At 37.0% G+C, this 17,209-nt stretch overlaps 1 protein-coding gene across 5 annotated transcripts in view; it reads left to right on the top strand.

The window, feature by feature from the left end:
- The window catches only part of SULF2 (sulfatase 2), a 167,320-nt gene that overhangs the window by 6,068 nt on the left and 144,043 nt on the right, over positions 1 to 17,209 (top strand). For 3 of the 5 annotated variants that reach the window (XM_052788339.1, XM_052788411.1, XM_052788420.1), the window contains exon 2: positions 7,754 to 7,842. The exons of the other annotated variants lie outside the window; for them this stretch is intronic. Coding sequence is in view for 2 of the 3 variants with exons in the window: in XM_052788411.1 (XP_052644371.1) it covers positions 7,800 to 7,842 (43 nt within the window). In the remaining variant the exon portion in view is untranslated. The remainder of the gene's footprint in view (positions 1 to 7,753; positions 7,843 to 17,209) is intronic. 5 annotated transcript variants of the gene reach the window in all.

The following is a 17,209-nucleotide window of genomic DNA, read 5'->3' on the forward strand; positions in this document are numbered from 1 at the left end:
GATGAACCTAGTAACATCTAGTTTACATTACTGAACTTGATCCAGGAAATAATATTACTGTATTGGGGAAAAAATGCATTTTGGTTGGTATAAAAAAGTAAAACATAAAAATGGATATACTTTGAAAACTTAGGGCTTTGTTCTTGCTCCAGCTTGTTTCTTTTGCATAAGTTATCTTGGGCACCTGAGGAAGTATCACAAGTATTTGAGAAAATTGGGATTTTATGTATGTATGAAGCAAATTGAGAGCTTCTTAAGGTGCAGACTGTTTCTGGATTGTGCTGTGTCAGGAACATTATTCCTTCGTTATGCTGGGATTTGAAATCCTTTTAATACTGTAGACTTCCAAATCTCTCTGTGGCAGGCATGTGATATGTACTTTGAGTGTCAGTTGTTGGGAATATGGGTGTTTCTAGAGGTTTGTTACTTCGGGGGAGACAAAGGTCTCTCTCAGTGAAAGGTGCATGATAAGAAAAGACTAGTACAAAACTGGATGGGTTACCTAATGGACTGTTTGCTTTCTTTGGCTCAGACCTCAGTTTGGGGTGTTCTGAAGAAGCTGTTCAGCTTGGTTTCTTGTGATATTGATGTATTTAAATTTAAGAGATTTCACTGTGGTTTGTATGTATTACAAAAATTAAAGCTACACCGAGTTGACTTAGGTGAGCAAACCAGGGTGAAATCTAATAAAATTGTCTCTGCACTGTTGAGATATTCAGTCAACTTGGTCAGGTAAGAGCTCAAACGAGTTTGATGAGGCAAGTTCTGAATGGTTGTCACTGTTTAGTAATGCCTTGGTTCCAGAGCATTTCTCTGTGATTTTTTTTTTTGTCTTTGGTGTTTGTTTCTTTTTTTTTTCCCCTAACTTTACTACACAGTGAGTCGAATTCATCACCAATTCTGCCATCCCTGTGGTCTTTCAACCAAAATACAGCTTGTGCCTTTGGGTAGGGAAAGAACAAAAAGCCAGCTTTGTCACTGACTGTAATGTTTAGAATTACCAACTTGTTTTTTTAATGAAAATACTCTATATGTATCTGTTACTAAACAGGCTAATGGAAGTACCTGTTATTGATAGATGCCTAATGATCATCCTGAACCTACTAACTCCTGCTGTTGCAAATGAATTGCTTTGCAATTCTCTTCCCTCACCCTTATTTTTGGGTACATTCCACGCACAATTGGGTTTGAGTGCTATTAATTCTGTTTAAAATAATTTACCTTTTAGTCTTCATCAAGTTTTATTTTCCCCTATGTTCCAGTACCAGCAGCATTTGAAGGACTTTCTAAAGAGTCTGGCTCCTTTACATCATCTTTTCTTTGTCAGAGGAAGCATGTAGAAGACTTCAGTGGCTTAGAGAAAAATTATATGGTTCTGCTCTTAGAAAGCTTTTTTCATAGACAATGTGCAGAGGCAAATTACTTTACAAAATGTAACTCAGTTGTGCATACAGAAGGGTGAAAAAGCATAGTTGCAACTGAAGACAATACTGTAATGTGTTTTCTGCCATCTAATTCATAGGGTAAATCTTTGGATCTTGTTGTACATCTAGAAATACCATGATGCAATGGTTTTGTGATCCAATTGGATTCTTTCCTTACTGCTTCAAATCCTAGCACACTGATAAAAGTGGAGGCAGCTGTAAGAGTGTAGATAAGTGAGTTCCAATTAGTGCCTCTAAATCTCTATCAAATGATCTGTCTTTAGTCACACTTGTCTGGTAGTCTAACTACAGAATCGAAGCAATCTTTAAAAATTTTATTGAATTTCCTCGCATGTGATATTTGTATGGGTTATCTTCTCGGTGCTGTCTGCTGGAGATCAGACTTCCAACCAGTAGAGCTTAGCTATGATACAAGACCCTGTAGGTCCTGTAGCTGTTCACAGTGTGATATTGATGGTGTTAAATTAGCAGTATCAGCGATATTAACTAATTTCCTCATTCAGACTGTGACATTTGTTTGGTGAAAGGATCATTAGACATATGCAAACATCCTATGTGCAGTGAAAGGTCTTTGGGCCCTGACAAATGATAAATGAGAAAATTACAGGTTGTAGGAAAATGTAAATATCATTCTTTGGAAATCTGTCCTCTGGCAAGACAAAAATGTTCCCCTCTAAGCATATTCTTTTCACATCTGTAAAGAATGCTGGAGACTATTTTACATACTCTAACACATCTTGATGTCTCTTTCTTTCTTTCAGGCACTGCTGTTGAATTAGGATTTGTCCTGGTTTTGTTAAGCAAGCACTGCAGCAGTGTACTGTAGAAAAGTGCTGTAGCCTCAGTTAACTCCTCCTATAATCTTCTGGATAACTTTGAGTCTGCCTTATGTTTTTCTTATTAACAGCTTTAGTTCACTATTTTAATCAGCTGTTATGCAAGAGATTAAAGTAGGGGCTCACATATTAAGTCCCTTTGCATCAGATGACTACATGTAATACAAACTTGCATGTTAACTGATGAATGCATTTACTGTGGCTTTAGGGAAAGGCTTAATCTAGTTTCAGATGATCCTTGTGACTTTCTTACTCTTTCTGTCTGTAGCTGTATAAGGATTTGTAGTGTCAGGTTAGAGTACTAACATTGCCAGCTTCAGAACATAAACGCTTCAACAATATAATGCATTTGCAGTAGCTTATTGCCTAGTGCAATTCATGAGTAAATTTTCTAGCTTCTGCACCAACGTTCTAAAATGTGACTGGGTACCGTACTTCAGCTACTGCTGTTTATCTCATTAAAACTATGGCTGAAGTTGCTGTGCTATCAAACAATAAAACTAAATTGTGAGTTCATCCTGCTTTTATCTTGTAATATCGCTGCAGTTTAAAAAAAGCCAGACAGATTTGATAGTTATTGTCATTTTGAAAATGACAAAAATAATTTTCAGATACTTCAAAACTTTTTGCCAATCTTTGCAAGAATGGAAATATTATAAGCAATTAAAATAACAGTTATGTTAAATTTTAAAAACTTAAAAATAGCTGAAAGATTTAACTTTTGATTAGCTAGCAACAATATCTTTCTTCCCTTCCTCTGGAAGCTAGATTTGCAAATAGCAATGCTATAGGATTATTAAAGACCTATTAAAAAAAGAAAAAGTAAAACCAAAACACAACACAAAACCAGAATTCAGTTGGTTTTTTTTTTTTTCAAAACTGGACCAATCAATTCCATTGACTACACTGTCTGCTACCTCGATTCTTCAAATGTGGATTCTTGCTAATTTTTCTAGGATATGATTCCCAAGCTATTAAGGCATGTAATTTGAGGTATGCTAAGATAACTAACAGACAAGCACAATCTGATACATTCGTGGTTATTTGGATGGATTTGAGGTGTGCCACTGTATACCAAACTTTGTAAGTCTGATTCAGAAACAAGTGTTTTAAGCAAGAAAACGTTCTTCAGCACAGCAGGATCTTCAAAAAAGTAAAGACTTTGATTTTTAAACAAACACTTGCTGTACTGTGGAAAGGGAGAAGAGGGAATGGGAATAAAGCCTGAATTTGACAAGTTTTGTGCAGGAAAGCATCATGTATGCCCCATGATATTTTGATACCAGGAGATGGACAGAGCACCTTTACACCAGTAATGCTTAAAAGCTGAACTTGAAATGAAATGCTTCCCTCATTTAAGTCTTTGGCTATATTTCTAGAGATTGAGGATCTGGTTTTCATCCCACATTGCTGGGATCCGTCAAATATCAGCATTTTTTCCTCTTAAGGATCTATCCTGAAAACATAACACAGGAAGTCCCTAGGAGGAATCTAGAGGAAAGGAGTAAAATGATCTATGGTCTAAAATAATTATTACCCCAATAAGGGAAGACTGAATTAGTCTCCTGGAATTAGATGAGAAGCCAAACAGAATTCCTTCTTTCTTCAGGACCTAAGACTTTGAGAAAGCCTGTGATTTCTCTCCTGTCCTCTTACAAGATAATGTGCTGTGTGACTTGTTTCTAGTGATCTTGAGCACGGGGTCCTTATAATAAGCTTACAATATTTCATAGCTTGCAGTATGAACATGCACTATGTGTTTGTATTTGTGGGGTGAACTTGGTCTTCTACTACACTGCACTTCAAAGAATAGGAGTAGAGTACCCAGTGAAGTTGTGAAACCTTGTGAGAAGCTTGACAGGTTGGACAGACATCAGAGAGGGAGAAGAGGTCTATATACCTCCTTTCTCCCATGGAGCAAAGGCGTAGGCTGGCTGAACTCCAGTGATCCCTTCTTCTTTGAACCAGCCTTCTGTGATCAGGTTGTACTTGATTGGATTGCTGAGATGTAAATATATAATGCTTCCCATATAGTTATTTAGAAAGTGTAGTTACTTGTTGGAACCCCATATTCCTCCATTAGTGTTCAGCAGAGTTGCAGTAGTGAATGTTAAGTTTGAAAAGAAATCAATTCCAAGATTTTCTCCATTTATCAGTTACCTGCTTAATCAAATTTCTGTACAGAATTCTCTGAATAAGTATTCTTTTAAGTATTTTGATATATTTTAAGTATTTCTGCTCTATGTGTTAACGGAACTCCTTCAGCTATGAAAGACTTATTTTAAGCTTGTGTTTCTTACCAAATTCAGTTAGCCCTGATTTCTCAATCTTAGAGTGTCACTACCAGGATGAGTATGTTTATACTGTAGATTCTGTTTGGCTGAATCTCTGATTGCATGTTCCTGATATAGAATGGAGTCAATGCAGCTATGGTGGCAGAGATGGGTATGACAGAACCACCTGAGGTTAGATTCAACTTCTTGTTTTTATAGCGCTTGCTTATTTTCAGGCTGCAAATAACATCAAGAAAAGTCAGTTTAAAACTAGCTGAAGCCAAAAGCAGCATAGTGACATGAGTAGTAAGAACCTAAAAGTGGTATTTGTTGGTAATTTGGTGAACAGGAGCATTGTAGTGTCTTAAATATTAATTGTAAAGATGTCTTACAAAAGAGGTACTAGTACCATTCCTACCTTTCAGCATATATTTTAAGTTTTCTTCCTTTAATTTTCCCTGGTATGATTAAGGAAAGAGAAACGTGTGTGTGTAGAGGGAATCTGCTACAACATGGGAAGAGAATTGTTGAAAGACAGATTTCCTGTCTTGGATAAAAAATAAACTCTTTGTAGTACTTACTTCTACTTGACTTTTTCTGTGTGTATATATAGAGAAAATCTGTAAGTGGGAAACTTTCTACTACCAATTGCATTGCAAGGTAAGAATATTTTGTTGATTCAGACAAGAATAAAATTAAATCAGCTTGCCAGCCAGTCAGGTTTTAATGCTCAATAACTTTTCCTCTTGCTAGAATTGTTTCTTTCATCATCTGTGTGCTGAATTTTGCTGTTCTCTTTGATCTCAGAGCAAAGGCTTAGGTACCAATGTTATCGTTTTGATATATTTACCTTCATTAGTCTTCCACGTGTGCATTCATTGCATCTGCAATCATGAGACAGCAATTGAGGTGTTAAGATGCTTATTGGGAGCTACTGATACTTAGAAACCTAATGCCTGCCTCATAGGACCCAGTCTTAAAACCCAGAGTTTTGTCTGCATGTGGAGTCTTAAGCAATCTTCCAGTGACAGGACTACTGAGTGAGTTGTCGAAAGGCAAAGGGGATATCTAATTTGTTACAACAAAAATCTACTGCAGTGGCTAGCTGGGATTTTCTGTCATTTTGCCACAGTCATGCTGGAGTTAGTTGTTTCTTCCAGCTGTATACTGTGTTCTCTTTGGCTTTTACTTTTGCTTTCCCTCTCCCTGTCCCCCCACCCCCGGTCCTAACTCTAGATTGACAGTAGATTATATGAAAGGATACAAAACAACAGTTTCTGCTTTGTGTCTGTGATCCTTCTTAAGTTATGGTATGTATTTATTTTTTCAAATCTTTTCAGGTATGCTCACTAGCCATGCCAGAATTTTTTCATATAAATACAATATTGTTGGAGAGTTCCAGAATTTATGGGGCTTTTTACATATAAAGTTCATTAACAACCCCCCATCCCCAACAACCTTAAAAACCCCAACCAACAACCCCCTCCCCCAAAAAACCAAAACAAAAAACCAACCAAACACTTCTTGACAGAGATTTTTGTCCCTTCCAGTAAGTCATTGCAATATACACAGTCGGTAAAAACTTACAAAACAGTTTAAAAACAGGATATAACATAGGAAGCAATAAGGTGCGGTTTTTAAGTTTATGGGGAGTGATGTAACATCAACATAAGGAAATATGCTGTTATGCTTGCTGAGATTAACTGTTCATGAATTTACAACCTAGAAAACTTGGAACAACTGGCACTAGACAAGATAAATAGAAAGAAGGGGTAGATAAATATTTAAGATTTAATATTACTAAATAATTTAACATTTGTCATTGTCCAAAACCCGTTCAAACATTAGTTGATCAGCCTTCGTTGCAACCCAATAAGCATTCCTAAGCTACATTTAACACGTGATGATTCTTAAGCCAGAGAAGCTAAACTAAAAATTTTAAAGTGTGGGTAGAGTTTCTGTTCCTTTTACGACTGTCTCTAGATTTAGGATGCTGAATGCTGCTGTATTCAGTGTAGGCACAAATGTGCATGAGACTTTCCAGAAATGGAACCTCAGGCACCCATACCCTGGCTTGGATGATCTGGTTCTTAGGGTTAGGGTGCTTTTGATCCTTGACTAAAGGAAACCATAAACGTTTGGATTGTCCTTGGATGTTAGTGTCAGTCTTTGTCCACATTCTTTGAAAAGCAGATTACATTTAGGAAATCTAGAAGCTGTGGATTGTTGTGTTTCTCAAAGCAAGGAGTGAGCAATAGTTGAGCCAGTAATGTGCCCTTATGGTAAAAGCAGCTAATGTTGTCTTGGGCTGCATTAGGAGGAGTGTTGCCAGCAGGTCAAAGGATCTGATCCTTCCCCTCTACTCAACACTGGCAAGGCTGCACCTGGAGTACTGCATGCATTTCTGTGCTCACCAGTACAAGTGAGAGATGGACCAACTGGAAAGAGTCCACTGAATGGCCACAAAGTTGTTTAAGGCTGAGAGAGCTGGGACTGTTCAGCTTACAGAAGACAAGGCTCTGGGGGCATCTCTTCAATTTAGGTAAATACCTGAAGGGAGGGTATAAAGCAGAGAGCGCCAGGCTCTTCTCAGTGGTGTTCTGTGACAGATGAGGCAATGGGCACAGGCTGAAACACAGGAGGTGCTGTCTGAGCATATTACTGTGAGTGTGACTGAGCACTGGACCAGGCTGCCCAGAGAGGTGGTGGAGTTTCCATCCTTGGAGATATTCAAAAGCTACCCGGACATGATCCTGGGAAACCAGCTGCTTGAGCAGGGGGGTTGGACCAGATGACTTCCAGAGGTCCCTCCCAACCTCAACCATTCTGTGACAAACCACAGACTAATTCCAGTTCTGTTGCTAGTCACTATGCTGAGTTTGACCACCTCCAGCATGTTATTTCTTTTGTATTATGATTGTGTTTATGTACTTGAATTTTGCTTAGAAGTTACTGCAACAACCAGTCACTTAACTTGTAGAATCGGACTCTTTTGAAAACACTGAATTAGTAAAGTTGCTGTACAAAAGCAAGGACTTTGCGGAATGGGGAAGGGAGTGATTCCAGAATAGCTCTGAGAGGGTGCTCTTAGATGCTATAAGAAAGACAACTGGATCAGGCCTTAGAAGTCTCAGGTAACTTGCTAAAGGACCATGAAAATGATGCTGTCTTCTGAATATTCTTTGTCTTTTTATGTTAGGTTACTGCTTACCTGGCAGATGTTCCCAGACTGAGAATGGCATGGCATGGAGGACACTGCAGTGAAAGTGTTTAATCCCACTTTCTTTGGTATGTTTTCATTCTTCATAATGAAATGCGTTGCATTTATAATATGTGAGTTATGGCAGACGTATCTGCGAAATAATGATGGGATGCAATAATATGGGGCTGACTTCATTAAAAGCCTTTATGACAATGAAAAAAATAAAATCAACTGTTGCATTTCTATCACTTGATGGCTTATTTAAAATAATTTTGAAGAGGTAGTGTCTGAAGCTCTTGCATTCATTGAATAATTATGATTGGATGTTAAGATAAGCAGTGCAGTGCTATAAATCCAATACTCTATCACTGAAAGCATTTTGCCTCATGAGTTTACCTGTAGGAAAACTTTCTGGTTCTTCTCAAGGCATTAAAACTTGCATTTCTGCTGTGGTTCTGAGGGACTGAGTTCTAGCTAACTTCTGAAATTCTCATACCCATTGCACTGACTTAAAAATATGTGCATTGTTAATGAGGATGTATGAGTACATCATGCATCTCAGGAAGAGTGCAGCTGTGGAGATTGTCTTAAAATCAGTCATCTTTCAGTGTGATCTAGTCTTCTAGAAACTAAAATATCTGCTTCTTAGTGCTAATAAAAGAAATTCTTCAATGCAGGAAGCCCTAAACCCCTTAATTAACAGGAAAACTTAATATATGCTTAAAGGCTCTAGTGAGTTTCAGCCCACTGCTTTTATGGATGCAGAATTGTTGCCAGAAAGATTCCAGTTTAGCTGGGTACAAATCTTACAACATAAAAGGCTCTAACTTACGTAGGATGAAACAGAACTTAAATACACAGGCACCTGAAGGATAAGCATGAGCACCTTCTTTGCAAGGAGTTCTTTGATTCTGTTTTCAGTCAAATATCAGGTAGTTTAGCATTGTTCACTTTCCAAAAACCCTTTGCCACAGGTGAAGCCAATACTACCAATGGCAAAGAAAGTGACTGCCTCCAGATTGTGCTTGGTGAAGTTTATTTCTTTGCAAGAATATGGCATAATGCCATTTTCCTCAGTTTCATCCATGAGCAGAGGGTAATATTTACACTTGGACAGCCAGCTATCTGATTTGCAGCCAAGATGACCTCTGCCCATGAAGTATCAATATGAATTCCATTAGGAATTGGGACTCAAAACTTCTAGAGTTCTAGGGCAGGCTTTCCTTGCCTACAGCCTTCATTTCTACTGTGCTGTAAGGCAGTCATTTCTGAGCACTGACTGTTTTAAGCCCCATGCTGAACAGCAAGGCTTTTTCTTCCTCTTCCGGTCTTTGATATTTTACTTGGATTAGTTAGGGTGGGTTCAGAGCCAGCAGCAGAACTTGACTGAATTAAGAGTGACAGGTGTCTGATTCTTGGATTTTCTATTATTCAAATACTTCTAAAATAATTACCTCTAGGCCAGATGATTGGCTATTTCTAGTCCCCTGCCATTCCTATTTTGCTCTAAGGCAAGAAACGAGGAGTTCCCTTGCATAGAAAAATCTCCAGCATAGATCTGATGCAGCATCCCCATGTTAGATCTACTGTCTCAAACCCTGTTTCCTGATTTGCCACAGATGCATTGGAGTATCTTGGGGAAGGGACAAAAATGCTCTGTATTTTGGTGATGCTGTCTGCAAAAAAGTCCAGTTAATGGGAATGAGGATATCAGCACTGTTTTCAATTGTAATGTGTCCCCCTGCTATTTTTTGTGTGCTCCCCTCCACCCCCACTTTTGCGTGGATACTCCTGGGAATCTAGCCTTGGATACTCGGATACTCTTATCCATCTAGCCTGTGGATCACCAGAGATATAGCTCCTGTGCATAATGCAGTACAACTAAGCTAGCTCCAAATGAGATTCCTTGAGTACTGGAAGTAGTGTACCTATGTTAGTGACCCGAGCAGAGCTCTGCATTTACCTTGCTTGGCAGACCTCGGTGCTACTGTAGTTAAATTACTTTGAGCTAGTTTGGGTATCTCTAAACTGAGCTATGGTCTGCAGAGACAGGTAGTCTGGATTTTGCAGATTCTCAGCACTCTTGGAATTAGCTCTTATATAGCAGGTTAATGTGTTTTTGTAGACTTAATAAATAGAATCAGATATCTCTGTTTAAATTTTTGAGGGGAGTTGAAATATCAGTGAAGTTGTATTGATTTCACTGGAAGCAGAGAGCTCTACAAATTGGACCAATTAGGTGTCCAAATGGAATTTCAGAGTTAAGCCACCTTCAAATTAGTATCTTTCTTATTTTCTTCTCTCCAACCTACTGGTCTACCAGAGTAATTTTATTATTTTTTTTTTAACCATATAAAAATATAATGTCCATAGTGTTCTGAAAAAATAAAATACTGTGAGGCTACTGACTTGAACCTGATTTATTTTTAAATTTGTTTTCAGATAACTAAATATAAAATAGGTCTTTTCTGCCACTGTAACAAAACAAAACAAATTTTTTTTGGTGTATGATGCAGTGTTGCAGTTGTTAACTGTTGGCCCTGCCTTTACGCTACAGGAATTTTTGGAACTATAAGTGAGCAGTCAAGCAGAAGCCAAGCTGAAGCAACAACTCTGATGAATGACATCTCAAAGCAGAAAGAATGTTTTTTAATAACTTAAGGCATTGCCTGTAGAAAGGGAAGACAAAGGATTTGCAGTCTATTCATAATCTTAATTTCCGGGGGGGGCAGGGTGTGCATGTATGTGTGCATTACAGGTTTAAAGTTATTTAGAGAACCCAGAGAGAAAAGATGGTGAAGCTGAAAATTCCAAGGCTTCTGATGTTTTCTGTGATTACTGTGGTGGATAAGCTAGGTTACTCCCTTGCTTTAATTGCATGTGTGAAGAAATTTAATGGAGACTGTGCCTATGTGGCAAGGAAACTTTTTATCAGAAGCAGAGAAATTATTAACACTAAATTTGAGCTCTTGATTTACATATTAGCATATGCTAAGCTGCTTCATCCTTCATCAGCTAATGTGTAGTTAGATGCTATTCTGCATTACTAAATAATGCAATATAAGCAGCCCTGTAGAGCAAGATTGTTGGTGCTGAGCACCTGACATCCATGCTATGTGTTTTGTGGTCTTTTTCTTTATACCAGTTCTAGTCTGCTCCTTTCAACTGAATTTGAATTGACATTTGTAGTAGGTTTTAAATGGGCCTCTAAGGTACATCTTCCAGCTTACTTTCATCCAAAAAGTGTCCTGTTTGTGTGCTTTGAGATGGCTCTGCAGCATAAGCCAAAGCACAGTAAGTGGTGGCAGCTGGAAACTTTGTTGTGCATGACAGATATATATTCAAGTGAGTTATTGAAGAATTTCCACTTAAATAAATCATGTTTTTCATATATGTTATTTTGCACTGAAAGCATTCCAGAATAGGTTTTGTTTTCTAAAGGAGCAGTGAAATCAAACTGGAAGTACTGACTTATAGAAGAATGTGACTTTTAAAAGTGAATGCAGTCAAGTGATGATGTCATTGATGATGCAAGCAAAACCATTTCAGAAATGTTGCATTAAAAATTAGTTGTGCTGCCAATATGGAGATAGTCTGTTTTAATTTCTTTAGCAGCTTTGAGATGACAATAGCTGCTCAAAGGTTGAAAAAAAGAATAGCAGAATAACTTTTTTCCTTTACTCTGGTGGTGAGGGACCCTTTCTGCACACATGATGATGTGGTTTAAGTAGCAAGAATGCTCAAATGCCCTGGAAAATGCAACCTATGAGGAAAGACTAAAAACTGGTGTTTAGTCTAGGAAGGACAAGACTGAGGCTAGACATGGATTTTCAGATGCATGAAATATTGTAAAGAGGAACGGAATAATCTTTTTCCTCATTCATTGGAAACAGGACAAGAAATAATGGCCTTAAGTTTCACTAGAGATTAAGGCTAGATAGTTAGAAGAGCTTCTTATTTGCAAATATGGAATAGATTTTTTGAAAGAGGTTTGAAACCTCTGGAGGTTTAAAGAATAGGTAACAACCAGGGGCCAGAATGGCTCAGTGTAGCTGGGCATGCCTGGGAGAGCTAGATGGATTGGACAGTTTCTTCAGGAATCCCCTCTAGATCTAATCAATGATGGGTAATAAAACATTAGTCTGTCTTCTGCGAACAGTGATCCATGCTTTTAATTCTTCATGTGCAGTGTGTAATAGAAACAGAGTGTGAATAAAATCTTAAAGAAAGGCAAACTACAGTCAGGGTTCAGTCTAGTGAACTAAGAAGCTGATTCCTTTTTCTACATCTCACAAATTCCAAACTATTGGAAAGTGATGTTGATTTAAAAGTAACCTAAACCACGGTCCAAATTTTCCAGCGTGCTGATTGTCCTTACAGACATGTGTTTGTCAGCCATATAATTTTAAGTATCTTGTTGACACTGGTGTCTAGCACGTACATCACAAATCCCAAGGAATGCAGAAGTTATGTGGTGTAGTATTAAGTGAATTTCTAGTTATGCTTTTGAATTAAAAGGAACAACAAAACCCAAACCTGAAATAAAATTTGAAAGCTTCATAGGTAAAGACAGTTAAATGACTTTCAAATGTCTGGTCTCTTTTAAAATATATTCCAGAAGTTGATTTTTTTAAAAATCCGCTCTGTGGATTTGTCTTGGTGACTCAGTTCATTTGACTGTTGATCACACTTTTATTTAATTTTTTTTGCTGATGAGATAGTCTCAGTTAGAATTAGCTAAACCAATTTGCAGATCAGGATTTAAAAACACTGAACCACAATATGCCAGTTTCTATACTCTTGATGTCTCCTACTCCTCATCCCTTCCTTATATGCTAGGAGAAAATGATCTGTCTAGTTTTGATTTATTTTGCACAACACAAACTAAGCTTGTTAAGTCCAAGTCAATTATAATGAAATGTTTGAGCATATGTCAGCTTCCCAGAAAATTGTATTGTGTAATCCAGCACTTCACTATTCTGACAAGCTGAAGAAATGTTTTCAGTAGAGGAATCAATCAGAAGAAATGAATCATCTGTGGGGAGAGGAGGGGGGAAAAAAAAAGGCAAAAATATTGTCCTCTATGAATTAGACTTAATTTACTTTTGAGTGATCTCAGGCTACTTCTAGAAAGGTTATAACCTAGAATAGCCCATGACATTGCAAAACAGTGTTCAAGAAGTTGTTTGTTGTATTCACCTTCTGTATTTGGCTGACGCAGAGGGAAAGACCAGCAGCTGAGGAAGTAATGTCCTCTGAACTTTTGATCCCAGATTCTGTTGCTGCTCTTACAGTAGCCTTAGGAAGAGTAACTGTCAGACTTCTCCTGCTTAAATGTGTCTTTAGTGTTGCATCGTGTTCTGAAGGAAATAGTCTTGAGTTTACTTGTTCCATTATATTATCTCTTGTTGAAGAAAAAAATGTTAAACTACTTGTATATTATCCTCTTTCCTTTGTAAGCATGTGTTCTGTAGAAACCACTGAGAGAAAAGTTATTGCATTTTAGGTGGAAACCTCTGAAGATGTCAGCTTCTTTGTGGTAGGAGCCTTAAACAGAGTTCCAAGATGAAACTGTTTACTGCAGATATGAACTTGTCATTTTATTTCTAAATTAGGATTTGATCACTAGATTACAGTAATCCTATTCTTGGCACATAAGTTGTGGAAAATATAAGGCTGAGATCAAAATCACTTTCAATACAATGTAGTTCACTGTGAATTCTTTTGATATGTCAAGGTGTAGACTTCTACCTGAGTAACTTAATTTGCCTTTGCTTCTTTAGAATAACTTGTTGTGTGACAATGTCTAAGTAGTTGGTCCCTTTAAATGATAGGAAAAGAAGAGAGGTAGCTAGGAAAGTGACTGTTGTGGTATGCTGTGTTCATACTTACGCAGTTGGGGCCAGCGGGGAACATTAGCCATTTCTGCCTTACTAACTAGGGCAATGATGTTGCATAACTGTTTCAAGACTTTGTATTTTGTTATGGTTTTATAAGCAATGCTATCATGCATATACTGAAGGTGGTGATAACATAATTTGAACAATGGAGTACCTGTCTGTTTAAACATAAATTGGAAAATAACTTGTCATGTATTTTATTGGTGTACTTGCAAATATCTGTTTAGGAATCTCAAAAGTGAAAATAGTACTGGGGACACTGAAGATAAATAACACTCTGGTCTAATCCAGCATTCTCATTCTCACAGAAAGGCAGTCACAAAGATCTGTCAAGCCCAGTGTTTTATCTCTGCTTGCAGCTGATAATAGGCACTTGAGTGTGTAAGAAAACAAACTTAGAGAGGTATGCTATTGAGAAGTCCCTCTGGCTCAGCAAGTTCTACAAGTTGTATTGTGCCTACACTGTTGCAATTAATAATCCTTGATGGATTTTCTTTGCCTATAAATGTATCTTTTCACTAAATTGAACCTGTTTTACTGTTTTAAAAATTTTTGAGCATTTGTGTTTGGATTGTGCTTTTCACAAAGACTCCTGAAGCTGCCTTCTGGGTGGTAGTTCATAGTTCTGAGCCCTTCATTGAGTACGGATCAGTAAGGTGATAGGAAGAGAATGGAACTAACCTCAAGATAGTTGACTAACTGTGATTAGAATAAGATTGTTTAGAAAAACAAAAAGATAGCAGCTGAAAAAAAAGAGGAAATTCTTTGTTAGTCAGAAAAATGGCAGTTTGAAAGATAACATTTCAGATGAAGGAAGAATCTTAAAGATTCTCTGTGACTTAGGTTTTTTTTTAAAAAAAAAAAAGACTGACCTGTTAATTTTAAACTATATATTCCAAGTTCCATGTAAACTTTGTATTCAGAAGAAGCAGCAATTAAAATTGCTTATCTGATGAGCTATGAATGTGTTTGGTATATTGTGAAGATGATATTGTTCAAGGTGGAATATGGTAAGGATTCTTTGACTCTTAGTAGGCAAAGAACTGAAGCAGTTAATAAACTCATTTCCCAGAAAGCCTTTTTATAAACTTGGTTTTACAGGTTGATTTACTACTGTATTATGAAAAGATGGCTTAGAAACATAATATAATTTAGTTGGCTATAAATTTTAGATATTATTGAACATTCCACATCACCTGTTGGAGGAGGGGGAAAACCAAACTGCAAACAATGACACTAAAGCATATGGTGTGGAAACCTTATTGTATAGGGTGATGATTTGGATAGTGGAACTTATGATGTCTAAATGCTATTTTGTTTCACATCATCTGCTCTAGACACCCTGTGCTGGAGAAATTCTGTATTCATATAGTCATGAAGCTAGAATGGATAGCACTACAGAACTTAGTTTAGCTAAACACTGACTTTATTGATTTTTTTTTTTTACTTGTTTTTTAATTAGGATCTTGATGTGAGTTTCAGCAAGAGAATTCCTGAGCCACATTCCTGTAGCTCTGCAAAAAGTGGAGAAGGAAAATATTAGGTTTACAAGCTCTTAATGCAGGTGCTGTATGTCTCTGAATTCTGGGAAAGCTTCATGCTTATAATAAGCTTTAAAAAATCTTACTGTAGATAACTGAAAAAAAAAAAAAGTCTTGAAGTTCTTGCTTTGGTTTTATTTATTTGTTTATTCCATCTCATCCCATTCTGAGACCTTAAGATCAACCTACTTTAAAAAAAAAAAAAAAAAGTAAAGCAACACATTTTGTTTGAAATCCATGACACTTAAGTGCAAAACCAGATAGTGTTATTTTGCTTTTGTTCTTTGAGCTGCTTAGGTACAGATTTTTGAGCTTTTCTGCAGTTGTGCAAGATAGAATTAAGTGATTCATGACATCAGGTTTTTTAAATCTTGGTTAATTTGTAGCGGGTGGAACTTTAAGAAAATCACAAAACAGCAATGCAGTCTACCTTTGTAATTATATGCAAACCTCTCTGACACTAAGTATGGCTGCTGTCTAAGACTGGACTATTGCTTGACGGCTTTATTTTTTTGAGCAGTGGTTTGTTAATATATTAGCTGCGCAGACGTTTTGTTGTGCAAAACATGATCTTGCATCCATATCCAGGCAGGTTTTTTCTCTAGCAAATTGCACATTTTGCATTTTGCCTTCAAGTGTATACATCTTAGTGTTCTATTCATGGCCATACAAAGCTTTAAATAGAACTTGCTGTTTGTGTGTCTCATGAATCATGCATTCATCACCATGTGTGATACATTATTAATCTTTAATCTGAGGATTCAAGTGTTGTCACTGAAAACATGCATCTTAGCCTATTTTAATATTTCTAAGACAGGGAAAATACCAAAACCATACACTACACTTGTTTTTCCTATGAATGGTTTAGATGAAAATTGAATTGGTCTGTTTATACTTTTGAAAGCTTATATACTGGGACACATGTGGGAAAATAATATTTAAGGAGGGAGGTCGCGTACACATTTGCTTGATTTAACATTGTTCTCCCTGTAAGAACCACCTGCCATTAGTTAAAGCTCATGCACTCAGACCATGAAGGGCACCTTTAGTTTCTCTGCATGTATTGTAAGCAATGCTAACTATAGGAGGAAAAATTGTTCAGATTTTGGGAAGCTCCAGCAGAACATGTTATGGTGTACTGAACTGTAATAATGCCCCCTGAATTTAACGTGATTTTTGTTAAGAGCAAAGATATAGGAAAAGAAATGCCAAAATCTGCTAAATGTCTACAAAACTTCCAAGAAATTGTCCAGACCCTTTCTAACTCTAATCTTCAGTATAGTTTACTCATCTGAGACAATGAGTTAGAGAGAAATAGAAATTAGTTTGTTTCATTGTGAAGTTATGTGTGGCTACTTGGACTTTTTGTAAGCTGGATCTAGGTTCAGCTTGATTATGATTCAGTTTAACTTTGTTTCAATTTCCTCCTTTTTCTCAATGTTTACAAGGTAGGCTTTCTTTTTTTTTTTTTTTTTTTTGCTATTATGTGACCTAAGCCCTACTCATTACCAGCAGGGACTATATAGGAAGAAAATATGTTCAAATTCAAAAGCAGTAACAGCCAAATTTTGTATGGTGTTAAGCTGCTTCTGTGAGTTGTTGCAGCTAATTGTAGTAAGAATTAGTTGAGATGCCTTGTTAATTTTCAGGCAGATCTTTGTATTCTGCAGACTGATAATTTAGTGAAATTTGATAATGATAACTTAGGAATTCAGTGCAAAATAAATACAAAGAATCAAGTGGACACTTGATCATTCCAGAATGCAAATGCTTGAGAATGGTAATGCTAGTATTGTGAATATGGAATAGAGAAGATATCGTGGAGCCCAATGGTGTAGTCGCTACAATCAGACTATTGGAGTGACAATTTTAAGACTCTTAAACACATGCTACTGCAAAACAGTAATATAACTTTTGGAGGTAAAACTAGAGATGTTTTAAAATAATCTCTGCAAGAAGTTAAAGGGAGAGAGGGGTGAAAGGACTTGAACAAAAAGCAGTTTGAAGCTTTT

This window comes from Harpia harpyja, chromosome 1, assembly GCF_026419915.1.
Source record: "Harpia harpyja isolate bHarHar1 chromosome 1, bHarHar1 primary haplotype, whole genome shotgun sequence".
NCBI lineage: Eukaryota > Metazoa > Chordata > Aves > Accipitriformes > Accipitridae > Harpia > Harpia harpyja.